Source organism: Prinia subflava, chromosome Z (genome assembly GCF_021018805.1).
Source record: "Prinia subflava isolate CZ2003 ecotype Zambia chromosome Z, Cam_Psub_1.2, whole genome shotgun sequence".
Classification (NCBI taxonomy): domain Eukaryota; kingdom Metazoa; phylum Chordata; class Aves; order Passeriformes; family Cisticolidae; genus Prinia; species Prinia subflava.
The window spans coordinates 102,275,156-102,301,713 of NC_086283.1; the positions used below are offsets into that span (position 1 = coordinate 102,275,156).

General features: G+C 48.7%; 1 protein-coding gene across 3 annotated transcripts in view; it reads left to right on the forward strand.

Moving 5' to 3' along the window:
* CTIF (cap binding complex dependent translation initiation factor) overlaps positions 1-26,558 on the forward strand; it is a 150,437-nt gene that overhangs the window by 70,455 nt on the left and 53,424 nt on the right. For all 3 annotated transcript variants that reach the window (XM_063422701.1, XM_063422699.1, XM_063422700.1), the window contains exon 7: positions 15,162-15,238. In XM_063422701.1, the coding sequence (XP_063278771.1) occupies positions 15,162-15,238 (77 nt within the window). The remainder of the gene's footprint in view (positions 1-15,161; positions 15,239-26,558) is intronic.

The window sequence follows — 26,558 nt, forward strand, 5'->3', positions numbered from 1 at the left end:
CTTTTTTTACAAATACCCATGTTTGAAGGTTGAAGCGTTGCAAGATGCAGGTTCTTCTTCCAGCCTTTACTCTTGGTGCTGGAGCAGCTCTCTGATCTCTGCACACAGAGTCTAGCTCCAGGATTTTGGTGGTGCATCCAAGTGATAATTACATTGGCTTTGTTGACCTTGGCGGAGGGCAGGTGAAGTGTGACAGAATTCCAAGATGCAGCTCCTTTGCTTGTATTCCAGAGAACCAGTGCCCAGCTGCCCATGGCCAGCGAGGCCACAAAATTAGAGTTAAAGCAGCTCCAAGGGTTGCAAGTGTACCTAAAGCTGGGAACCTGCTGAGTTAGAGGTGGAGTTCTGGAACTACTTGACCGTCCTGACTTTCCTGTCTGAAGGAGAAGAAAACTGCCTTGTTTGGCTTCTGCTTGCTGCATCTTTTCCTGGCATGATTTGCATACAAGGCAGAACTTGAATTTATTCTGGAAGTCCTCAGCTTCTGAGAGTTGTTGGTTCAGGAAGGGCAAGGCTGTAGTGGAGCAGCTGGTGGTTGTGCTCTTCTGGGAGATCTAAGATAATTTTCCTGACATGAGGTTGGATTAAAAGACACGGTGTTTTGACAACACAGAATTCTTTCTGCATATGAAAATTAATGATTTAGTGGTCACCTGGAGTGATGTGCAGTTTGGATGGGAGAATCTAGGCATGCTTCACAGTCACCTTGCATATCCAAAGGCACTTGGCTGTTTGGTGCCTTTGCTGTGTTTAGCACAGGTAAATCAGAACTTAAAGCCCTGGTGGGAAGGACTGACTGTTCAGGAGCAGAGAATAATGCATCAGAGCATGGTTAGAAGGGAATTGTAGAGGGACAGGCAAGGGGTGAGAGTGGAACTTGATGGTGGTCCCTTAGTCCACTGTCAAGTGCAGGCAAGTTGGTGCTCCTTGATGAGAGCACTCCTGAAGAAATCCACATAAAATCTCCATCTTCTCTGCCCAATATTTTTCCAATATTTTGCTTTTCTGTTCTGTGGAAGACTTGCCTGTGATGCCTATTTGGTGTGGCTGCCAGTTTGCCAAGAGGCCTTTCCACTCTGCCAAACCCGCCCACCTACCCAGGTCCTACCATGGGTAGATGAAATTGAAACAAAGTTTAAAAGCTCATATGAAAGGGCGTGGAATGACACAACATACTGGAGTCCTGCAAGTGACCTCCAGCCCTTTGGAACCTATTTGGCATCTTGAAAGATTCCCCATTGGGTGCTGCAGTTTGCTCTTGGGTGGTGTCATGGGCTTTGTCTTGCCACATCTCTCCCGCTGTGTGGTCACCAAATAGCTTTTCAGATCTTTACTCGTGCAGAAAGACACGTCCAGAGGACAGGTTCAGGGAGTATCCTGCCCTGGGAGTTACTGCTGGAGCTTTGAGGAGTCTCCCTGTGCTGGGAGCTGTGTACAGTAGGAACAGTCATCAGCCTCATCTTACGTGCGCCTCGTCTCACTGGTTAGGATCGCTTCCCCCGTGGAAACCATCAAGAATTTCCGTTATTTCCTTCCCTGAGGCTTTGTTTGGGTGGGGATCTCTGGAAGGTATTTCACAGGCAGGTATAATTAAAGAAAGACATGCTTGCCTGGAGGCTTGACAAGGTTTCTTTAAAGCCAGGCCGTTAGCGTGGTGGCAAAACAGAAACCGTTTGTTTCCCGGTCCAGTGGAGGGAAGGCTGGGGAAAAGGGGGAGCTAATCAGCTGGGAATCATCCCAGTTAAATGCTGCACACCAGGGTTAAGGCCCTTATCCAGCAAATCCTTGAAATGTGTGCTTAATTTTAAGTCCCTCTGACTTCAATCTGTTTACTCTTGTGCTTAAGTTTAAGCATGTGCCTAAGTGCTTGTCTGGCTGCAGGCCAAGGCAAATAGTAGACTTAGGAGCAGAATCGCATAAAGTAAGTGCTTTGCTGGACTGAAGTTCCATGGGACAGTGGGGTCTGTGCAGGTCTTGGATTCTGGAAGGGGACAGCGCTGTGGATGCCAGTTCCATCAAGTTATTCCATCTGTGTTGGGTACCACAGACCCGAGGCTGTGCTCACCTTGCGGGGAGCATCCAAACAGTGCGGCCTCTAAACAGGTACCTGAATGTCAGCATCTGTTTCTCTGTTCTGAAGGCATCAGCCTCACCTGTAGCCTTCTGTATATCACAAACGCAGTCTTGGAAAAGTGTATAATTTATTTCCTCTCTGTTGAGAGAAGGGAGCATGTTAGTAGAGGAAAATATTCTTGATTTTATCATCAAAGAAGCAAGGAGAGCAGATTCTATGACCTGACTAATAAATCTTCATAGGAATTTGTGTGGCTGCATTAACACAACGAAAAGGACTCCTGTATTAGCACAAGCTTTTATAATGGCTTTATCTTCTTCTTTCCTGTTCCAAGCTAATTCCTGAAAGCCTTCTTCTAATCCCCCCTTTTGCTCATCCAGCCTGGACTTCTTAGAATGGCAACGGGGTTTTTTTCCTTCAGTTTTAATCTACAAATGACAGCACTTAAAGCTAATAACTGTAGCCGTGGCACGCACAAAAATGAAAAACAGCCATCAAGACAACAAGATCTGTGTTTTCTGAAAACACCGCTACCAGGGGTTAAGGGAAATCTGCAGCTGGAACAAATACAGCACTCGTCTGACTTCCTCAATAACTCTGCCGGGGGAGCGGGCAGTTGCCAGACTGAGGAAGCGTGGTTAGCCATCGAGTCTTTGAATGCAGCTCCGTTTCCCCCTCAAACCCATGGAATTTATATTAACCTCCAGCTTTTCTTAGCTGGTGGGAATTTTTTTATTTATTTTTTTTTAATTTGCTTGAGTAAGAGCCTCACTTTTGTTGCGTTGGTTCACAGGAGGAGCAGAGGAGATGGTTCCTCACACCGCGCTCTTGCTGGCGGAAAGCCAGATATGTTAAATGAATAATTTCTGGCAGTGATAAGGAGAGAAAGGTTGAGGCTGCCAAGCACAGAGTCACAGATGTCTGATGACTTGGTTTTGGGAAGGGCAGGCTTGAGAGATCTTGGCTTGCTGGGTTTTCTTCAATCCCAGCAGAGGTGCAGGCAGGAGGAAGGACCTCATGTGCCTTTAGCATCTTGTACATGGGTGTAAATGAAACGGGCAAAGAGCAATATCACAGAACCGTAGAATGGCTTGGGTTGGAAGGGACTTTAGACACCACCTCATTCCACCCCCTGCCATGGGCAGGGACACCTTCCACTAGCCTAGGTTGCTCCAAGCCCTGCCCAACCTGGCCTGGAACTCTTCCAGGGGATGCGCAGCCACAGCTTGTCTGGGCAACCTGTGCCAGGGCCTCTCAACCCTCACAATGGAGGAAATCCTTCCTAATATCTTACCCCCTTCTTCGGCTATGTGTGAATGCCAGTCAGGATGTCTAAAACTACTTCCAGTGAGATACTTGTCTATGTAATTTAAGGTCACAGGAGATCTCCTCAGGTGAGTGTGGAGTGCAGCTTGGGAGACCTCATTTTGCATCCTAAGGCTCCTGCATGATTTCAGAGCCCTCCTCTGTAGGGTCTCTCTGTGATTTCAGAGCCACTTTGGGGGCAGACAGGATGCTTTTGGCAGTGGTGCTGATGGTGGTGGCCACGAGTGCTGGGTAGAGAAGACAGTTGGCTGAGTGGACATGGAGGATGTGGTGGTTGCCAAAATCACCATCTCTGTAGTGGCAGTTTGGTGTCTCCTTCCGACTTTGTAATCCCTAAGTGCATCTGCAGTTTTCCTGTCATGCCCTGTTCTGCTCATTGCCCATTCCAGTCTTGGTGGCCACTATCTCAGACCCTTTCCAGCTTTTGGAGCTGAGCCCACCACAGGCCTGATTCTGCCAGCTATGAAGGCATCAAGGAGATTAGAAAGCAGATGAAGAAACTGTAGTGAGGAGGGGCAACATGACCCAAGACATCCCAGTAAGCAATGTCTTTGGTGTTGGTCACCTGACATATGAAAACATATCCATGAATTGTGTGGTTTCTTCAGTTTTGGTGCTGATTCTTACGGAATCATGGAATGGTTTAGGTTGGAAAAAATTCATAAGATCATTGAGTCCAACCATTCCTCCAGCACTGCCAAGGCCACCACTGACCCATGTCCCCAAGTGCCACATGCACACAGCTTTTAAACTCCTCCAAGGATAAGGGATCCACCACTGCCCTGGGCAACCCACTTCTGTGTTTGACAACCCTTTCCATTCAGAAATTTTTCCTAATACCCAACCTCAATTTCATATTTTTTGCCCCCACTTGGATCTGATGAAACACCTGAAGGTGCATCCTTGTGACCAGTATGAATTAATTGAAAGGGCTTCACCCAGCACCTGGTAGTCATCACAAAAGCAGCTGTAAGTTACGCCTTCTCAGGCAGGAAAGCTGATGTGTGAATGATGCCACAGTCTTTGAAGATGTCATGTTAGAATTTGGACTTTGCAAGACTCGGGAGAATGGATATGACCATCCAGCTGCCTGTCCTCTGTCAGCTTGGGATGGAAAACAGTTTTTGAGGATTCCTGGTGGAGATGCCAGATCCATTTCCACTGTCACATGTGGACACTGCTGTAAAGCAGCTACAAACATGCTGTTCTTACTCATCTCCATTTTACTGTGCAAAGTAGCCTGTGGCTCACAGAGTCTGCAGAACATCCATGAAAAATCACCAGTGTAATTAATACGAGATGTGATATTATTGATACTCTGTGGCAAGTGCATCACGTTTTCTGAGCTTTTCCCTGCATTAAAGCCCATTACAGCAAGAGGACTCCTAGATCCTCAATGCATAACAGGAAAATCCTGGGAGGGACCAGATGGATGCTCAAGGAGCAGTTTCTCCTCTCCAGGTACAAAGTGCCAGTAAACTGGCAAGGAGCAAGTCAGACCCTTGTGTTGCACAGCCCACTCCTTGGGAGGACTGGGACTTTTCAGAGCAAAGAATAGGGCCTTTATAGGATTAAATTGGCATTGGGATATTTTACAGGCAAGAGTGACTGAGACATGGGATCCTCACGTGGTGTCTCTGGGCTGAACTAGACTAAGCAGCAAGTTCTGAGAGGAGAAAAGACATCTCTTGGTGGCATAGTCCTGAGGAAAGTGCGTTGGCTCTGTGTTTAGCCAAGTGCAAACAGGAGTGTCTGTTTTGTAAGAATATTTCCAGCACAGCACAAGGGACTGGAGAGAGAAAAGGACCCTGCTTCAGCCATGAAAATCTGTGAGAAATGTCCACTGGTGGCCCAAGAGGGGCTGCCACCACCATGACCATATTCCAGTTGATGCCAAAATCCCCTTTTGCTTTGATAGTGCAGCATGTGGATCACAGAGACACGGATCACGTTTAAAAAGCTTGTTGAATTATGAACTATTGCTTGACGGTGTTGAAAAACTTCGTGCACTTGGAAGGTGTCCAAAGGGAAGTGCCAAGGACTGAGCACTGAGGAAGTTCTCTTGTTGCCTCTGGATCTACCCATGGTGAAAGGAAAAAGAAGGCACCTGTTGTGTGTAAGGCTGGGAAGTTGTCACTTTGTAAGTGAGGGGTTTCACAACTGTTATACTGTCCTGAATCCCAGGAGCTTGCACTGTCTTGAAGCTCCTTCAGGCTGAAGCCCTGGTCTGTCCAAAAGAAGATGAGTGGAGGTCTGGTTCTGGGGGATGGACATGGAAAACACACCTTTTTTTTTAATAGTAATGGTTAAATTAAAATATTCTTGGATGTAACCCTTACCACCTCAGAGCAAAACTGAGGTTCAAGCATACCTGGCCAGAGGAGGCTGTACCAGCACTGGGGATAGCACAGAAAGATTCCAGCTTGGAGTTTCCTAAACTCCCTGAGGCCCTACCAGGTGTGTTTATAGGTCACCTTAAGAATTTATATAGGTCTGTTCCTTGTGGCACCACCCACCACAAAGGGACAGTGGGGAAGTGTTGAGGGACCTCCTGCCACCCCACCTCACTTCATCCCAGCTGGAGAGACATGGTCAAACAGCATGCTGAGCTGCACAGATGGGAGTGGTGGGCTTTGAAGAGCACAAGGGATAGAAAAAAACAGACTGGGGAATATGACAAATACAGAGGAGATGTATAATTTAAAGAAAAGTGAGGTCCCAGAGGCGCTGAAATAGCTCAAATTATAAATATTCCAATAGCAACTTCATGACACTCTAAAGGCCCAGGTAAAGCCGTTCCTCGCTCACCCCTAAGCTGGTGCAAGCCAAGGGAAATGTAAGAAGAACTTTCCAGAGTAGTGCAGCCCTTTCTCAGGATGAGCTTGAGCTACCTGGACAGACTGCAAACCAAACACCATGTGTGGTGCCTCCTGGTCCCAAGTGTTGTGGGCAGTATTTATTACCAGTATTAGCTGAAAAGGCTCCTTCTTCCAGGGAAAAGCAAGCCCAGGTCATCAGTGCAATTTATTTTAGTGATTCTTTAAATAATCTGCATTTAAGGACTGCAAGCAATCGTGTGGTTATAACTGTATTTACTGGATAAATGTATTTATTTATGGATGGGATGCTTTACTGCTGACATTACAGTTTGTTTTTAAGCCTGACCAGGGTAGAGGAAATACATACAAATAAACAATAAACCTAAACAACACTAAAATAACATCAGTTAAAACAATTAGAGTTACTTCCACTCGCAAAGTATTGTTCCCATTTTGCTACAACATGGGAAAAAGCTCCATTTCCTAAGTCAGCTTGTAACTGATTTGGGATTTGCGGATTCTGGTAACAAAGGGGGATTTCTTTTGTCTGTTATTTATACTCTTCCTATGGCACCGTGTGTCCGTGTCGGCGTGTCTGGAGCACCCTGTCTCCGTGCAGCAGTGTCTCCAGCCTGTCCCCATCTCCTGGGGACATCTCAGCTGGGCCTGCCTGGGCTTCTCCTCCTGCCTCTGCTGGTGTGAGCTCGTGTGTCTGCAGAGGCAGCCTCACAGGAGACTTTGCCCTGGTTTTTAAAGTTTTATTATCTCTGAATTATGTATCATTTGGGAGCTCAGGGGCCAAGAGTTAAAAATAGACCCCGGAAAACGCGCTGTCAGTAATCAGCAGAAGGCGTCAAGGAAGGTTCAGGCCATGTTTTAATTGGGATGCTTTGCCTAATTATTCTAATGTTTTAATTGCATTTGCATCCTTCACCCCCCACAGGGAGTTTCATGCCAGGTTGTTCTGCTGTTCTCTGGGTGTTTTGTGCCATCCCAGATTTGGCTGCAGAGGGATGAGGTGGGACAGCTTAGCTGTCACCAAGTATTTCGTGCCACCAAATATTTTCAGTGCTGTCTCTGTGTCTGCTCTCTGTCAGGAGCCAATAACAAACACCAAGGAGAGGAAAAAAGTGTCTGAATGATATTTCTTTGGGTCTAGGACTGCATGTGTAGGGTCTGTGGTTCGTGAAACACCCATCATCCTGTGAGAAGTGCACACCAGGGCATTCACACTCAGCAAATCCAGGAGTTTGTGTCCTTAGGGCCAGCAGGAGAGGGTGGAGCCCTACAGAGAATACTGCAGGTGCTTTTAGTGATAACTCAAGAGTGATGTGCAGCTGTGGCAGTCCTGATCACAGTCACAGCCATCCCACCCTCTTCTTTGGAAACGTCTCCTCCAGGGTGCTCATCACTGAGGCATGTGTGCTGCAGCCACATGTTTCTGTGGTGTATGGTGTATACCCCAAAGATGCAGTTAAACAGGAAATCCTCCAAACTGGGATGTCATTCATGGAATTACTTAGAATTACAGAACCATAGAATGACCTCAGCTGGAGGGGACCCACAAAGATCATTGAAGTCCAGCCCCTGTCCACGCACAGGACAGGTCTAAGAATCCCACCCTGTGCCTGACAATGTCATCCAAATGTTCCTGGAGCCCTCTCTGGGGCATGTTGCACTGTGCCATGATTCATCAGACCAACACATCCTACTGGCAAGATCCCACAGAGCATCTCTTCTCCACAGCAGAACTTCTTAGATCAGTGGGGGCAAAACCCAGAGGGGTTTGCTCCTTTTTTGACTCCTGGAAGTTAATTTCTTTGCCAGTCCTGTAGTTTAATTTAGACTTGACTCCAGCTATTGAGGCTGAAGAAGGCATCCTTGGAGGTTGACAAGAAGTGCTGTGTTGTTGGTGAGGAAGGTTGGTAGAGCCACAACATCAAGTACTGCAAGGGTTTTACCTGCCTTTTGTCTTGTGCAGAGAGTATTTTGCAGAATTGTTGCACTTTCTATTTCTTAGATGTTGATCACCGACTGCTTGCTTATTCAGAAGCAACTCTTATTGTAAGCACCTTACAGGAAAATATGAATAGCTTGCAATTTAAGGGAACAGATTTATCACTTACATTTTAACAGAGAGGAAATAATTTCTGTGTGGCTTCCTGACAGTGTTTGGTGTCCTTCCATGGCCTCCAGAGCAGGTCAAGGCTTTGGTTTGTGCCTCAGCTCTCTCCTTCCAAGATGTAAAAAATTCCCCTTGTGGGTGACAGACCAGAGCCGTGGGAATTCCTGGAAGAGGAGGATACAAGTGGCCTCTGAGGGGAAAGCTCTGCTGGAAATGCCCACAGGACTTACAGACATTCATGTATCACTGAGTCATGGAATCACAGAAGGATTTGGATTGGAAGGGACCATAAAGCTCATCGCATTCCAACCCCTGCCATGGGCTGGGACACCTTCCATTAGAATCCCCTCCAGCAGAAATGGCAGCCTTGGGTGGATAGAGGTGATGGGGGTGCTGCCTGTGGCATTTTTGCCATGTTTTTCACATGCAAGAGGCTGGCTGGAATGGTTGTACTGAATGTATATTGCCACATTTAACCCAGGAGGCATTGTGATTATGTGACTGGCACAATAAAAGTTAAATATATCTGCAGCTCCATGGTGTCCTGGCCTTCCCTGCCTTGGACAATCCATCCTGCAGGTAGATGAAAGCCTTATTGCGGGGTGTTGCAATTCACTGGGTGGGTTTCTGCTGATAATTTCTGGAACCACAACATAATTATCTTTTTTGGCTCCCTCCAGCCTCAGTATTTCTGTCGTTCCCTTTGCACGGGCAGGTGGGGCGTCCTTGGTGATTCCAGCCCCACCTCACCCTTCCCACTCCCCCAGAAAATAAATCCCACCCTGAACTTTGGGTGCAATAAAACCCAGTGAAACTCCCAGCTCCTACCTCAGGCCTAATAACCTGTTTGTTCAGTTCAGGCCTTCTGCAACCATTTGTTTAAGATAAGCAAGGGCGGATGTTTCTTGAGGGCACAAAAGGCTCTTGAGATAAAGCTCCAGCGGGACTGATCCCATGCTGTGGCTGGATCATTTCCTTCTCTCATCACCTGAGCGTTGTTTTTTTCCATCAGTCCAGTGCTTTTCTCAGCCTTCTGTTCACGCTCTGGGTTTCAGTGTTGCTGTCTCCAGTTCAGGTGTCTCCACTTGCTTGGCTGTCACAGCTGGGGTTGTTCCTGCTTCATGGGGAACGTGAGTGAAAGAGGCTCAATAAGTTGTTATGAATTAATGCAGTTGATTTGTGGGCTGAGGTTTCACATCTGAAAGTCAGGCTTTAAAACCACACAGATGAAGCAACGATGCCAAACCCCAGGAAGCCCCTGGAGTCTTTGTGAAATACCCTGAGTTCAGCCACCTCAGGCAACAGCTGCTCTTGGGAATGCAGCAGTGGAGGAGCAGCAGGAGGAGGGAGGGTGCAGGTTGGTCTCACATAGGACTATCCCTTTTGTAAGGCTGTTGTTTTCAGATGCCAGAGGAGCTGCTGTGATTTGCTACCTCAGGGTGGTCACAGAAGAATCAGAGGCAGGAAAAAGCTGTGCCTCATTCCTGCTTATCAAATTGTGACTTGGGAGTGTTCATGGAAGAGAGCCTGGACCTGCCCCAGCCTGAGCCCCCCTGCCCTGGGCTGAGCCCCCAGCGGGGGCAGCAGGGGAGGGGATTCTGCCCCTGTGCCCAGGTGAGACCCCACCTGCAGAGCTGCTCCAGCCCTGCCTCCAGCAGCACAAGGACGTGGAGCTGCTGCAGCCAGGGCAGAGGAGGGCACGGAGCTGCTGCCAGGGCTGGAGCCCCTCTGCTCTGCAGCCAGCCTGGCACACCTGGGGCTCTGCCCTGCACAAGAGAAGGCTCCAGGGAGAGCTGCCAGCCCTGCCAGGGCCTCCAGGAGAGCTGCACAGGCACTGGGGACAAGGCCTGCAGGGACAGCACCCAGGGAATGGCTGCCAGGGAATGCCAGAGGGCAGCGCCAGCTGGGAGATTGGGCAGCAATTGCTGGCTGGGAGGGTGGGCAGGCCCTGGCACAGGGTGCCCAGAGCAGCTGGGGCTGCCCCATTCCTGGAAGAGGGGGTAGAATTCTGGAATTGTCTTCCCAGGGAGGTGATGGAGTCACCATCTCTGGATGTGTTTAAAAAAAGACTGGACATGGCACTTAGTGCTATAGTCTAGTTGAGGTGTTAAGGCATAGGTTGGACTTGATGATCTTAGAGGTCTCTTCCAACCTCATTATTCTGTGATTCTGTGATTCCAGTAATTAAGTCTTTAAGGTCCCTTCCAACCCAGTCATTCTACGATTCTCTAATTTACCATCCCCAGTAAAACAGGCAAAGCTGTTGCCCTCCTCCAGCTCCTTCAGGTGACCCTGCTGCAAAGGAGGCAAGAGAAAAATCATAGCAAAGTCTTTTTTGTAGCAGGGTAGCACTAAACCAAATCATTTGTCCTCTGTTACTTCCCCTCTTCCTTGTGTCCCTCCCTATTCTGCAGGTTACTGGGCTGGGGTGTGGGGTGGGATCAGCAGAGGGATGTTGCTGGGGAGGGGCAGGTATCACTGGGGAAAGAGGTGGACTTTCTGGAGTTGCTGCAGAATGCCAGCAAGATCTTGAAAGCTTTTTATTTGTTCTTTCATTAAGGTTTGATGTAAATGTGTCGGGGATCAGCATTTTGGATTCCCATAGGCAGGCGGACAGGGATGAAGCTTGGACAGACACCTTCATTAGGAAGGTAAATAGAAAAAGAGAGCACATGGCCTTCAAACATGCTGCCTGTGACCACTGCTGGCAACAATTCCAGTAGATGACAGATTTCCTTCATTGGCCATATGACAGTGACCTGAGCGTGACAGACATCACCTTCTCCAAGAGTTGTTTTCCTCAAAAAATATAAAAATGTGTGTGCATGTCATAGCACAGCTGATCTCTTGGAGACTGGCAGAGAGGACAGACCATTCCTGAACAACCCTTCTTTTCCAGAGCTTTTGGCCCTTCTTGTTAGAGCATGTATGTTTATGATTTAAATTGGAACATATGTGCATTAGAAGTCCCATGGGGGGTCTCAGGTTCTGCTCCAAGCTTCCCACCATGCAAACCACAGAGTGCTTAGCTCCAAACCTGAAAATTCGCCCTATTAGCAATCCTTCCTGTGACCATGGGCTCCTTGTGCTTTGCGTTTCCCACACCCATCACTTTCAGAACCAGAAGCACTGAAATACTGGTTTGTTACCTTCTCCAGCCACCTGCGAATAAATATCAAGACAAAACCCGTGTGGGAAAGAAACCAAACGTGATTTTTCTGCCCACTGAGGAGTTGCAAACCTGCCTATGAGAACCATGAGCACCTGAGTCTGATGGTGTTTCTGGCCAAAGCAGGAGAAAAACCATCCCTCTTGCAGACCCACTGCAGAGCAGAGGGTGGTCTTCTGCCTCCAGAGGCAATATCCTTTAGCTCTGTTCAGTGATTTTGACTTCAGAGGGAGTGTGTCTGCTGAAAGATGGAAGAGCTGCATTTCAGATCCACATTGTCCTCAGTGAGCTGGCTCTGCTGAAGGCCCTTCCACAGCTGTCCTGCATGGCCCACGGTGGGCAGCCACCTCAAGGCAAGAGCTTTGTTATCAGAGCTCTCACCATGCCCTTGGGATTCTATCCCCACCCACCCATCACCTTTGGTCTTCTCCAGCCACTCCGCCCTACTTGCAATTTGCTGATACTTCGTTTTACATCAGCTCGCTACACACAAAGGAAAAAAAAAAAAAAAGTCAACTTTTTCCCCTTCCAAATTTAGCTTTGTTTAGGCACCAAAATAGACAAGAGTAGGGATCGGTGACTGGTTTTTTCCAAAACATTGTCTCATGACGAGGACTGAGTAAGGGAACTGCTCAGCTGGAGAAAGGACATGTTTGATTTTCATAAATGGGGACATGAAGTTCTCCTCTGTTCAAGCATAGGCAGTGTCCAGAAGTGTTCCTTGGATTAGGAACTCATTCCCATGTAATTAATTCATCTCTCGACCCAGAGTTGACGTCAGCTGCTGGTGGGTAGAGGTCTGAGGAAGCACAAGGATTCTCTGCAAGGAGGACATGCAGGAATGCACCACTGTACATATGATTTCTAGTTGGAAAGAGCAGAAAGGCAGCTCCTGAGGTTTTAATGAGGTCTTCAGTTGAGGAAATTGGTCCTTGTGTGGAGCGGAGATAGTTTCATTTTTCCAAGGTAATTGTATTTGCACATGTGTCTGCAATGCAGCTTACATTCTTAAAAACACCCCAAGCTGTAGCCTGCTGTGGTAGTACAACATTTAGAAACAGCCTCACTAATTATTGTACTGTTTTTAGCCTCATTTCCTAAACCAGCTCTGCTGGTGGGATTGGACTGCCTGTGTCTCCTCCTTTCCCACCTTTTCGCATTCAGTTCAGTATCTGTTGGCTAATTTCAAGTAATTTTTCAAAGGAACAGAGATCTCAGAGATATTGAGCTGCTTCTATGCCTTCCGTGAAAATAAATGATTGGGAAAGTGAGTGATGAGGAACACTCAAACCACAGCCCTCAACAGTGAAGAAATTCCAGCATGAACACCCTGATCTGGTGGAAGGTCCCTGCCTGTGGCAGGTGGGTTGGAACAATTGGATCTTCAGGGTTCCTTCCAACCTGAACCGTTCTGGGTTTCTGTGATTCTAAGCTATCACAGAATCATGGAATTCTAGAATATTCTGAGTTGGAAGCCACCCACAAGGATCATCCAGCCCAGCCCCTGTCCCTGCACAGACCCCCAGCAACCCCACCCTGTGCATCCCTGGCATCCCTGTCCAAACTCTCCTGGAGCTGTGGCAGCCTCGGGCTGTGCCCATTCCCTGGGGATCCTGGGCAGTGCCAGCACCTCTGGGGGAAGAACCTTTCCTGAAATCCCACCTAACCCTCCCTGCACAGCTCCAGCTGCTCCCTGTGTGCTGTCCCTGTCACGGAGAGCAGAGATCAGAGCTGTCCCTTGGGAGGAGCTGCAGACCCCAGTGAGGTCTGGTCTCAGTCTCCTCTTCTTGAGGCAGACCAAGCACAGTGACCTCAGACACTTTCTCCTGTGGCCCCTCCAGACTCCTCACCATCCCTGTAGCTCTCCTTTGGACCTTTGCTAACAGTTCTATATTTTGGCTCGATCAGTTTCTTAAGGCTTGAAGTCTGGAGGAGCAAATCTTTCTGAATGGGAAGGCTCCAGCTGTTGTGGGAGCTGTGGGGTTGCTGCAGCAGCAGTTTCTCCAGGCTTCTTGCAGTGGTCAGGATGGCTGGTCACAATAAACCCTGTCTGTCCTCAACTTGGTGGTGTCTTCTGTGGCCTAAATTCGTCATCATTCCCAGGAACCTTCCTCCTCCATTACATCTTCCATCAGAGAAACTCAAAATACTATTAGCTCAGTAGCTGCTGCTGAAATCAACTGCTGTTTCCAAAGGCTCTTCACCCAAAGAGAGAGGGACTTTTTTCTGAGGTCAGTGTGTTATGTTGTCATGCCAAAATCACAGAGCTGCTGCTGGATGAGGCGCGTCCCCACCCAGCCCTTGCTCCCTCATGGCCCCTCGCACGAGGAGATTCCCAGCAGTGGCTGGAGCTCCAGGCTGAGATAGATGGTGATGGAAATGAAAGGAGCAACTTTTACAGGGCTTTTATTGCCAGCTGGGGAAGGACAATACTGCATAAATTAAATTCATTATGGTTATGACAGCTCTGTGGTCCCTGGAAAATAAATAATACTTTGCACTTACGTAGGGCCTTTCATCCAGGAGCCTCAGAGCTCTGTGTGAGCGTTTGCAAAGCCTCATCATGCCCATAGTAGGATGGTAAACACTGCAGCCCCCTTATCAGATGAACAGACCACGTCAGAGCCGGCACCCTCAGTGGAAGGAGGGTGCTGGAAAGGCAGCAGCTGGAGTTACAACAGCTCTGCCACTGCCTTGTCTTGGAATCATTGAATCCTTGATTGGTTTGGTTTGGAAGGGACCTCAAAGCTCATCCAGTGCCACCCCCTGCCATGGCAGGGACACCTTCCCCTGTCCCAGGCTGCTCCAGCCCTGTCCAGCCTGGCCTTGGGCACTGCCAGGGATGCAGGGGCAGCCACAGCTGCTCTGGGCACCCTGTGCCAGGGCCTGCCCATCCTCACAGTAAAGATTTTTTCTAATTACTATTAAAAATTTCTTCCTAGTATCTCATGTAAATCTACCCTCCTTCGTCTTGGGCTTGGGCACATGATTTACCATCCTTGTCACCTCAGTTGTTCCCTGTTAGGTGGATCCCACCTGTCCTTGCTGCAGGGGTGGCAGGGGCTGACTCATTCGTGGTGGGCAGGCTCAGTGAGGTGCTCCTGATGTGGATATTCCCTGCCTTCCTAGTGAGGGCACAGCCCATGCAGACCTACCAGCTGTGGCTCCTGTTGGTTTCCCCAAATGTCCTCAAAATTATGCTGAGCATCTTCCTTTACAGACAGTTTTTCAGCTAGGTTTTGAATAAATACACAAGGGAAGCAGCCCAGGGAAATTGGATGGCTTAGGTGCACCAGTGTGTCGTGTGTGAAGTGGGTGAATTCCTTGTCCATCCTGTGTATGGGATTTACACATATGTGATCCAGGTTATTTGCCCTGTGTGGCTTCTCCCACACAGAAATTGCAGATAACTTCATTCCCTGCTCCTTTCAGCAGCCCTGAGAGGGTTCAACACATCTGTGGATTTTCAGAGCTGCTCCTGTAGGGTCTGGGATGCTGTAAGGATGTTTGGGGGGACGCTGTGTCTTTCACCACGCTCGTGTGCTGTGTGTACAGCTCTGTCTCACTCTCACCTTTCCATGCTGATGCCTCCTGATGAGGCATTTGTCTGACATTGAACTGATGTCTGCTTTTCCCTCTGTTTTACAGGGTTACCATCCGTTGCCTCATGAAGCTGAAATCGCACACACCAAAAAACTGTTCAGGAGGAGGAGAAACGACCGGAGGTAGGTGAAACTGAAACCTCTTCAGTGTTTGGGGTTCTTTTAAACCTTCTCTTCTCCATTCTCATCCTCTTCCTCAACTGCCTGGTGGTGAGTCTTTGGACCGTACTGCTGTTCAGCAGTGTTGGTGCATAAACTCTTATTTCAGCACTAACACACTGAAAATATTCTGGGGTGTGTCCTGCATTGATCCAGGAGTACCTTAAGGACCTTCTCTTCCCCTTGTACTTACTCCTGCATGGCCAGATCCCCCCACTTGTATTCGAAGAGACAGCTGGCAAGCTATTGTCTGTAGAAGCTTGGGATTTGCTTCCTCTTTTTCTGTTGAAAAGCAGAATTTGCTGAGTTTCAGGGTTGCCTGGAAAGTTTGGTGAAGAGGGGGTCACAGCCAGCCTCAGGTGTCTGTGGGGAGGAGGGGATGTGCTGTGCAGGCAGCCCAATTCCTGTGGCATTGGTGATTTCAATCCAGTGAGTTAATTTAATCAAGTCAATTGGATATTTAATTGTGTAAAATGCATACTCAATTACATGAGGACATGTAATGGGAAGCACTTGATGGGAATCGTGACTATGGTTAAATGTGAGAAGAACTGAGGAATAAGGGAATTAGTTGTACATGCAGCTTTATTTCTGCTGACTTGTTCTGCTCCAGCTGAGACAACACACCCAGGGCAATAAAGCAGTTCTAAAATCATAACTTTGAAAGATGATAGAACAGGAGAAAAAGTGGCCAGTGCATTCCCCTGGAATAAACTGTAATCTGTGCCTGAGCTGTCACAGGAGGCATTTTTGGTGAAGTCCTGCAGACACACCTTGGAGTGTGTCCTTCAAATCTTGCCATTACTTCCTGTCTTATGAACAGCTATGATGTAGTTAACTCTGCATGGCTTGATTTTCCTAAACTTCACTGAGGGACCACAAAAAGAGCTAAAAAGAGTTTTCTCAGGCAACCTAGAAACATTCTGCTGTGGGCAGGATGGTTTGTCAGCAGCAAACTCCCGTTTATTCTCCTTTTGGGGACTCCCTACTTTTTATCTGCACACAATTCAAACGCCAATCTAGTCCTGTGATTTGGAGTGGGTGGGTTGCAATGCTGTGGTCACCAAAACATGGTTATAACCAAGTCTGCTGTGTTTCAAGGCTAGGCTGGGTTTAGTTGGAGCATTGGGCTGGGCTCCTCTAAGAACCACAGTGCAGTTCAGGGAATTCTGCTCCCATCTCTGCCATACAAAGAGTGCTTGATGCTTTGGGAGAGGAGATCCTCAGGGCCAGGAGTTCTTCAGCCTGAAGCCCCCGTGCCCAAGGCTGTGACAAACCATGGAGCTGTGTGCTGGTTCTTCCCTCTCACCCACAAAAATTTGCCAGTTGGGAGGATGGGAGGGAACACGACAGATGTGCATTTCTGTTTCTTTTTTCTTTCTGGTCCCTTCAGATAAGCCATCAGCAGGCAGAAGCATTCAGCCCCCCAGGGCATCCCTGCCTCCTGCACAGATGGCAGGGAGAGATAGCAAAACAAACTGCCTTGGGCTGGGGTTGGAAGATCGTGGGGTGAGATACAGCCCCAACAGGCAGCACTGGGATAATGTCCTAGGAGAAAAGAAAAAAGCCTTAAAATCCGATTGATCCAGCATCATTCCGGAGGAGACATGGGGTCATTTCAGCCCTTAGCAGTCACAAATGAGATAAAATGGAAAGAGCAGAGGGTATGCACTTCTGCCCAAGTCCTCCACAGTGCTGTCAAAGCTTAGCCAGAAAATCACATTTATTTCAATTCCAAAAAGCTAAGAAGCCTGAGTAGAGGGAGCTGGAGTGAAAAAGCAGTTTTTTAGGTAATTATTTAAAAGGAAAAGGCATGGTTCCCATCCCCTTCCTTTGCCTTGAAACCTCATCAGGCTCTCTCTCCTCATGCCACTTGTTTTGCTGCTGGAGGTTTTCAGCATCCCCTTGTCTCTGGTGCATTTGGAGCTGGGAGGGGAGGTTTAGTCCTTTTAGTGTCACTTGAGTTGCTCCAAGAGAGCACTTGCTCCTTAAAATTGATTTCTAGCAGTGAGTTAGCTCTCAGAATGTTTACTTTATGCAGAAAGCATGACAGAAGTAGGGGAAGAAAAAGGCAGGAATTGGGGGGGTGGGGGGAAGGGAATAGGGAAAAGAGGCAGATTGTATCAGAACACAGACTACAAAGCTATTTACACTTTATTGCAGTGCTGTTATCTTAATGTCCCAGGCATCATTCTGGGGCAGAAAAGCTCCATTCCGGAGCTGATGGAGCCACACAGGTGATATAAAAATTCCTCAGGGTGAGGTTTTATGTTGGGCAAAACGGCTGGGAGTAATGGGCTTTTTGTTTAAAACCTCATCTGGATACGAAGAAGAGTCAAAATTGCAAGAGTGTGGATGGGGCATCAGAGGCAATGAGGCTTAGGAGAAGCCTGGCAGGGCCATGTGGTGATGCCTGGGTTGGGAAGGGGCTGGGGAGCAGCTCTGGATGCCTGACCCAAGGGAGGAAGGTCTGGTTTCCTAGAAGGGGATTGTTAGCAGCCAGGGATGGGAGCAGGGCTGGCATGCAGCGGGTTTGCAAGGACAGAAGAGTTGGTCCTGCTGGGTTGGTTAGAAGCAGGTGTGGCCCCGGAGTCCTGGGCACAGCTGGGTCTGATTTTCATGGGGCAGCTTCTCCTCTCTTCCTGAAGCTGATGGCTCCTGAAGCAGCCCCCTGGGCCCCACAATAATGCCTGTACGAGGTGCATGGGTTCTCCCTGCCCAGCACTTGCTTCATCCAGGGCTGACACATCCCCAGTGACCACGGTGGCATCCTCCTGCCACGTGCAGGGGTCCCCCTCACAAGTGGCCATCCAGCTTGGGTCGAGGTGTCAACCCCCAGTTTGACCTCTGCTCCATGCACAGGTCCAGCTGGCCCTGCCTGGTTGCAGGTGACCTTTGGGCTGGCTGGAGCTTTATGTAACACAGCTATTACAAAAGGAACATGATAAAGCACATTGGTACCCGGAAATCTGCCTTTTTCTTTTTCCAGCTGGTCTTACAAATGCTGGCGATTCCCTCCCAGGGCACATGTGGGCTTCTCTGGCCTCCCTGACAGTGACATTCAGATGGAGACACGTGTTGGGCTAGTGAAGCACCTTTTGTTTCACATGTTTGGCCATGCACAACAACACTGGTGTCCAGCCCTGCTATAAATAGAGCCTGTCCCTGCTTCCTTCCCGTCACCTTTCCTCAGGAAATGCTGTCCCTGTGTTGAGGAGGAGCACAGCTCACCTACCCTGAAGGCTCTGCCATGCACCTTCCACTCCCTTCAGGAGAAGCTACCCCAAGGGAGTGCCCCACAGCTCTCTCCTTGCAAATGTGCCATGTTTTTATGTTCACCAAGTCTTTTCCATTTTTGTGGATGCCTTATCCTTCGAAGTGTTCAAGGCCAGGTTGGATCAGGCTCTGAATAACTGGGCCTAGTGGAAAATGTCGCTGCTTCTGGAGCTGAATGGTCTTCAAGGTCCCTTCCAAGCCACATCATTCTGGGATCCTATGATTTTCCATGGATGCATACTTCATTTCTTGCATAAGATAGGTATGAAGAGCAAAATAGGTATCACTGAAAAAACTGAGCATGTTTTCCATAACTGCAGTCAATGTCAGAGCCACGTCTGCTGCAGGATTTGGTTACACAGGGTGCTGTAAAAGCCTGCAGGAGGTGGTGAGGTCCTTCCAGCAAAGAGCTTGTGATCAGAGCAGCAGAGGTATCAACCTCCCCACCTCTCCTGGCAGAAATCCTGCAGCCAGTGTCTTCTCTGTTGGCTTGGAGTCAGCAAGTGTGACTGCCACCTCCTCCTGAGGATGGAGGAGGGCATCACTGCTTGCTGGGGTGGTGGAAGGAGAGCAGCACAGGCAGGTGTTTCCACTTAGTTTGACCTCCCAAAAGCAGCCACCTCTAGGAAAGGAGGAAGTTTTCTTGGGTGGTGGCAGGACCTCTCCTGCAAGAAGAAAAATACTGTGGGATATGGAGCACAAAAGACTCATTTCTCAAGTCCTCTCCTCTGACTTTTCCCAACCCAGTGCCTCTCTGCTGGCAGAGCACAAGCTGTGCTGGGATGTGATCTCCTTGGGCAGGTGTGCTCTGAGGTTGGCCCCTTGTTTTTCAAAGAGTTCCCAAAACCCCTATTTTTTTAAGCATTGCAAGCTGACTTTGTGTTGCACAGGGTTCCTCCAATTCCCATGGCCTCCTGGTGTGATGTATTCAGGATGGGGAGTCCAGCTGGCCAAATCCTTTGGCCTGGAAATGCATGGAAATACATGGACAGAGGATTGCCCCAGCCTTGTAGGAATGATAAAAACCATTGCACATTCAGATAGGCTCTACAGGGGATGATGTATGGAGTTGCAATATATGGAGTTGCAGTAAGACAGGTGGGGTTGTACCTACTTCCTGATCTTCTAGTTAACAGTACTGAAATGGTTCTGTGTCACCTGGGGAAGGGGACTGTTTTCCTGATGACCAGAAAAGGGTTGGTGAGGAAATCTTTAAAAGTTTGCACTATGGAAATCACACTGATCCAGCATCTTGCTGGATTCAAAAGACAAATCAGGCTGAATACCCTGGCAAAAGCAAATCCTTGGGTGTGCACGGATGCTGGCTCTTTAGGTGATCCTTGTCTGGGGGGAAAGGATGGCAGAGAGAAGAGCAGCCCCATGTCCTGGAGAGGATAGAATAAAAGCCTAAGAGTTAATCAATCCCCTGTTTGCAAAAGGCCTCTGAATCCCTCTTTTCAGTAGGAAAAGTGGGAATCTCTTGTGCTTCTTCAGCTGGTGTGTCTTCAGGCTTTGAGGTGACCAAAGCCATGAGGGGCTGCCCTGCCTGAACCAGTCAGGATTGTTGGGGAGCACAGCCAGCCTCAGGTGAAGGACCATCACCTTAAGCTGTGGCTGAGTTTTGTGTTGTCTCCTCCTTCTCCTGTTGGATGAGATTTTAAGAGGGGTGTTTCTGCCCCTGGGAAGTCCATCCTACATAAAGCCCTGTGTGGGGAGCTGCAGCTGCACGGGTTCTCCTGGCTCATCCATGGAGGGAAGGTTTGGGAGCAGAGAGGCTGAGGAGCCTTCTCCATCTCCTTTAGCACACCCCAAATACTTAAAAATTTTAAGAACAGAGTTACAGAAATGCCCTCAAGTTCTCTCCAGCATTGTCTGACTTTATTTACTTCCTAGCATTAACTCGGCTTTGCACTTAAATGATCAAGAAAAAACAGTCCGGATTATTTTTTGTGTTTGTTTTCTGGGCTTAATTAGATTCGGAGCTGGGGCAGGCAGAAATATCCTCCTTCCCTGGAGAGCCCCGGGTGGCTGTCAGGGAGAGTTTCCTCTTCCTGAGGCGGGAGGGTTGTGTAAGCACCACTGACCCTCCTGCTGGCGCCCACTGGGTTATCTGGGGTGAGCACACGGAGTGGGCATCCCTGTCCTCACTCAGAGCTGCTGAAAAACCTCCTGGGGCTCGTCCCAGCCCAGCCCTGTGGCCCTGGCCTGGGTCTTTCAAGGAGGTGGTTCTGCCTGGGGACAGCCCAAAGGATGGTCACGGTGGGCTCGGGGCCAGGCAGGGAACGTCCCATATCCGCTGGCGGCTCCGCTGAGGAGCGTAGGCAAGCTGTGATATATTTCTTTTCCCATTATATTTAATTTTACAGACCCTCGGGGACACTCAGCCACCTACAGTGATTAGTTCGACTGATTAAGCTGCCTTTCCTCTTGTGACAAACTCCTTTTGTGAAGGGTTTTCAATAGCCACGCTGCTCGGGACATTGTTCCTGTACGATTTCCTTTCAAAACACCATAAAGGGCACTCTGCCGCTTCACCCTGTCGTAAAACACCACAGGAATCAGCTTGGCCCTGCTTGCTCCTTCAAGGGCAAGATCTCCTCATTCAGGGGACAAGATACGGGGTCAGGTGGGAGTTGCAGGACCCTGTGGTGCTGGAGTGAGATGGAGCCATGAGGAAGGGTGATTTAAGATGAGATAAGATGAAAAGCAAAAGTTTTCTGCCTTCTTTTTTTCTTCTGTTTGTTAGTAAGAGGAACCAGGGTCACCCAGGGAAGTGAAGGATAAATAAACTTGAGAGCACAGAGAAGGAAATGATGCCTCACACGTGTCAGCTGGCTCAGCTTTCCCTAGCAGAGGCTGGGGGCAGATGCAGATGCTCTCGAGATACCCAGGGGTAAGAGGTGCAGGGCAGAAGGGCAGTTTCTGCTGAATAAACATGCTGCTGAGAGCAGCAAGTGGATAAAACTGGCCATTTAATTAATACTGGAAGTCAGACTAAGGTCTGATTGACACCAAGGGAGTAACAGAGGGAACTGAAGGGAGCTGCAGCAGCACAAAGTCATTCCTCCCTGTGTTTGTAGTTACTCCCATGTCTTCTCATGAGGCTGTTGGGTAGGACCTGCTGTCGTTTGGATCTGCTTGGTCCAGCAGCTGCTCTCTAGGTGAGGTGAAGGTGGAGCAGGGCAGAGATGGCATCAGGAAGGGTCAGGCAGGAGCCCTTTCGACCTGCACAGCCATCGAAGGGCCGGCCAGACACGGTGGCATCACCCTGCCCCACTGCCCTTCCTTCCAGGAGCTGAGGAGAAGGCTCTGCCAGGGGTCACAGCGCGGGCATGCAGCTCCTGGGAGAGGAGGTTTTGAGAACAAAGCCTGCACCAGGCTCCCCATTGAAGGAGCAGTCCTCAAATGACCAAAAAGCCTCCTCCTGACACCCTATGGACATGCAGCTGGTGTGACTCAGCCCTGGGTGGAGCTGCTGGGCAGCACTGCAGCCTATTGTCAGGAAGGAACACTTGGGGCTGAGTTCTGGAGGTTCTTTGGCTCCATCAGCACCTTTTGCTGCCTTTTACCATGGCTCAGTGAGCAGGACACAGCATGGCAAAGGGCAGTGGCTTTAAAACTGTCAGAGGGCAGGATTAGGTCAGGTATTGAGAAGGAATTGCTGGCTGGGAGGGTGGGCAGGCCCTGGCACAGGGTGCCCAGAGCAGCTGTGGCTGCCCCTGCATCCCTGGCAGTGCCCAAGGCCAGGTTGGACAGGGCTGGCAGCAGCCTGGGACAGTGGAAGGTGTCCCTGCCACGGCAGGGGTGGAGGAAGATGAGCTTTAAGGTCCTTCCAACTGAAGCCATTCTAGTGTTGCGTGATATCCCTGTGCAGTAATCTGAGCCCTGGGCACAGGGCATAGGGCACAGATGATTCAACAGCTCTGCAGAAGCCATCTGAAGTTCAGCCAGATTTATATCTAGCATCAGTCCTGGGCTATAACTTATCTAAGAGCAAGTCTCCTGCCCCAGCACCATCCCCTGAGCTGTAGGGTCCTCCCATCATCCATGTGAAACACCAGGAGCAGTGAGGTGGAGCAGTTGGTATTAAGCATCCACAGGGGCGTTTGTTTTGCCTGTCACCCATGTCTCAAGCTGTGGCAGGCTGAGTAGGGGTTCTCCACCCAGCTGCTCTCCTTTCTGGCATTGTGGGCAGCACAGAGGCCTTGTGTGCTTGGGGGTGGCAGTGAAAATATGCCCAGCCATGCTTCAGCCCCAAGGGCAGGTGGTGTGGCCACAATCCTGCTGGCAGAGCACACCACGGAAGGAGTGCCATGGTCATAGATCCTTTCCTGATGGTGGCAAGAGCCAAAAGGATTCTGCATTTTATGCATGTGCAAGGATAAAGGAGTTCTGTAAAAGCTGGAGAGCTCTGTGGGCTCAACATTAATGGCAAGAGAAAGATAAACCTTTGTGGGTTCAGCAGGACATGGTCCTCATGAGCAGGTTGTCAGGGGCTGTGTGTGTCCATTGCTGTTCTCCAGATCTGCCCCGTCCTCCTTGTGTGCCTAGCTGAAGACCCCTGCAGAAGGGTTAAAAGATACTCATCTAAGCAAATTTAATCCTTTCCTTTCGTTGTTCCTTTTTTTCTAATGCTAGGAGGCCAGGAGCAAGCCCAGCTGCAGGGTTACCACATCTCAGTTGAGAGTGGCTTTGTCATTACATAAACCTCTCAAACACAAGACCTTTCATACCCTGTTTTTCCTCACCGTCTTGGTGGCTGAAGTGACGCCTGTCCTGCAGACTAAATTTGACCCAAATAGCCAAGCCACCAGTAGACTTCATGGCATCAGGAAGCCTTTGCAGGTTGTTTTTGTCCATCTCTGCCACTGATGGAAAGACTTTATGTACCACCAGAAAGCATGTTAGTGGTCTGAAACCTCAATAGAATTGTATGACCTGCTGGATAGGCTCAGGGTCTTACGATGTTGCTTCACCAAAAGCAAAATAATTGCTCCAGCAAAAAAAGATCCAGAACTGGATTTTTTAATATTTTTCCTTTTCTTAATATTAAGCTCCTTTTCTTAGTATTTGTGGCATTATTTTACTAGGGAGGTGGGGGCTATGGTGGAGGTTTTTATGAGAACTCGGTATTTTCTAGGTATCTTTTTACTGTGTGGTATCAGGGGCTGGTCTGGAGCTCAGTGAGTTGTTGTCACTGATGGCTCTTCACAAGTGTCCCAGGCCATGTTTGGAGCACCCTGGTCTGGTGGAAGGTGTTCCTGCCCGTGGCAGGGGTGGAGGAATGGGATCCTGGGAGTCCCTTCCAACCCAAACCACTGTGTGATTCTGTAATTTCTGTGAGCATTTTGGAATGGGAACAGCAGCTCATGGCGGCTCTACAGCTGTGGGGAAGATTAGGAGAGCAGCTATTCTCTAAGTTCAAGGCTTTGGAGGGAACATGTGAGACCTCATTCAGTGCTCACCTTTATCAGAGACTGCTTGGCTTCACCTCCATGGTCACAGGTGCTATTTCAGGTGCCCTAGGTTGTCTCAAACTCAATGCCAGGAGCTGTCAGACACCAGACCTCACAACACCAGCACCAAGATGCTGTAAGGCATCTCCAGTGTCACTGCCACCTGCATCCCACTGCCCGTGTCCACAATTACATTGACCAGATAGGAACTGGAGGCCCAGGTTTCCATTATGCTCAGAGAGGATGTGTTCAGTGAAGTTTGGAGAATGCTTCACCCTCACATAAGAAAAGGTAGCCTGTCCGTCTTACAGAGAGCAGATTTCCTTGCTTTATTTCGCCTTCCCATGTTGACCAGAACCAAGGAAGTCTGGAAAACAAAGAAATGTGGGAGGAGTTGAGCCAAAGCACCTCACATGGAAGGAGTGCTGGGACAAGGATTTTGTTTCTGGGCTCTCTTCAGCAAGAACAGACACTTCAGATTGGGCATCCCAGTCTCAGTTGGGATTGAGACTGTCATTAGAAGGGTGTGTAGTGGTAGGACAAGGAGGAATGAGTTCACCCTGGCAGAGGGCAGGGTTAGGTGGGCTGTTGGGAAGGAATTGTTCCCAGTGAGGGTGGTGAGCTCCTGGTACAGCCTGCCGGAGCAGCTGTGGCTGCCCCTGCATCCCTGGCAGTGCCAAGGCCAGGCTGGACAGGGCTGGGAGCAGCCTGGCACAGTGCAAGGTGTCCCTGCACATGTTAAGGCCCCTTCCAACCCAAGCCCTAAGTTATATGGTGAAGTACCTGCACCATTGCTCTTTTTCTTTCCTCTTTTGAAACCAAACATAACTCAACACATCAATCACAAAGCATACAGTGAATTAAAAAGAGGTGAGACAGGAGAGAGGCCATGGTGACACTTCCGAGGTCCACCAGCCAAACTGGCTTGGTGCTGCTCACAAGCAGGATTCAACACCAGTCACTGGTCTCTCAACAGCCTGTGTGAGGTGTGTAGTAGCCTTTTCTTGCCCTTGTTTTTGTCATAAAGAGGTGCCAGCAGAACTGTTGTCATCACAGCTGCAAGGGTTTAGCCCTGAGCCCCTTAAAGGCTACAACCCCTAGCTCATTGTCACATCAATTTGCATCTTCTTCCAGAACTTTTCTTCAGGTATAGATCTGGTGGGTGGATGTGCAGTTTTTCATTTGATGTCCTAAGGCAGAAACAGGCTTACCTGGAGGAGTCTGAGGAGCCCCCTGGAGTGGTTATCAGGACGTGCATGGCTGGGGTGCTTTTTGCACATTTCAGGCAAAACATGAGTTGACCCAAGCCTTTGGAGTTGAGTGAGATTTTGGGAAATTGGCTGATGATCTGTGCCTAAGCTGTGTTGTGGATGTTTATGTGTTCCCTTAGATTTGGTCCTAAGTGTAAAGACAAAGTAAATGAATGTTCTGAGGTGTGTTATGGACACATGAAATCATGGGAGGATTGGTAACTGGCCCTCAAGCAGTGTGATTTGTAGACTGTCAAGACCTATTTAAAGGACTTATTTTGAAGCCATTTTTCTAGCTTGTGTTTGAAGGACACTATTAATTTATTTTATGTGTAAATCTACTCCTCTGCATTCATTATTACCTAATTCTGTCTTCTCAGGCATCGTCTTCTTTTCTGCTGTTTCATTTCTTATAAAAAAAGGCTTTCCTTTTATTTCCCTAAATCTTTCACTGAATGTTTAAACATACACGTAACCAGGCAGTCCCAGCATTTTGTCTTTCAAGACTTTTTTCCTCAACGGATCTTCACCAAAAGAAACCTCCACACTTCTCCCCACAAACATCCCATTGGCAAGTCAAGAGGTTGGGATGCATCCTCTTCAGGCCAGGTAGTTCTTGTTCTGGGAAGATTTAAGAGAATCCCAGCCATCACTCAGGAGTGTGACACGCAAGGTATTTGTTTGAAATCCCTTTACAGTCAGCCAACAGCCCATATTCATGCAGTTTTCATGCTGTGTTGAAGGGGTTGCACTATTTCCAGAGCAAATCCATTCATGGCCAGCACTAAGGCTCCTCTCACAGATAAAAACAGCCAGAGGAGTGGCTCTCACCCCGGGTTTGAAGATTGCAAGTTGCACTGGGTGAAGGCGAAGGTGAACGTGTTTTACAGCTGGCATGAACATGTCGGTTTTAAGGCTGTGAAATTTTGGAAGAGCCTTAGAAACCCATTCCCAGAGGTCAACAGGACAAAGCTCTCCTGCTGAGCGAGTGAATAGAAATGAGTTCATAATTACAGAGTATAGTAGCTTTTTCACCGTTTTAATTGAGGTTTTTCAGAAAGGAAGAGGACTTAAAACAATACAGAAATGTCTTTTGTTCTTTCAGGGCCATTTGTTGAGGGCTTTTCAGTGAGAGGAGAGGATGTTTATTAAAAACAACAATATCAAGATGTTATTTTAGGGCTGAAGGGCCATTTCTAGCTGTAGCAAAACGAAATGCTTGAGATGGACTGGGCACTCACTGAAAATTAGGACTGAGCTAAACGATTTGCAGCACATTGCTGAACTTCTGTTGGAACAGAA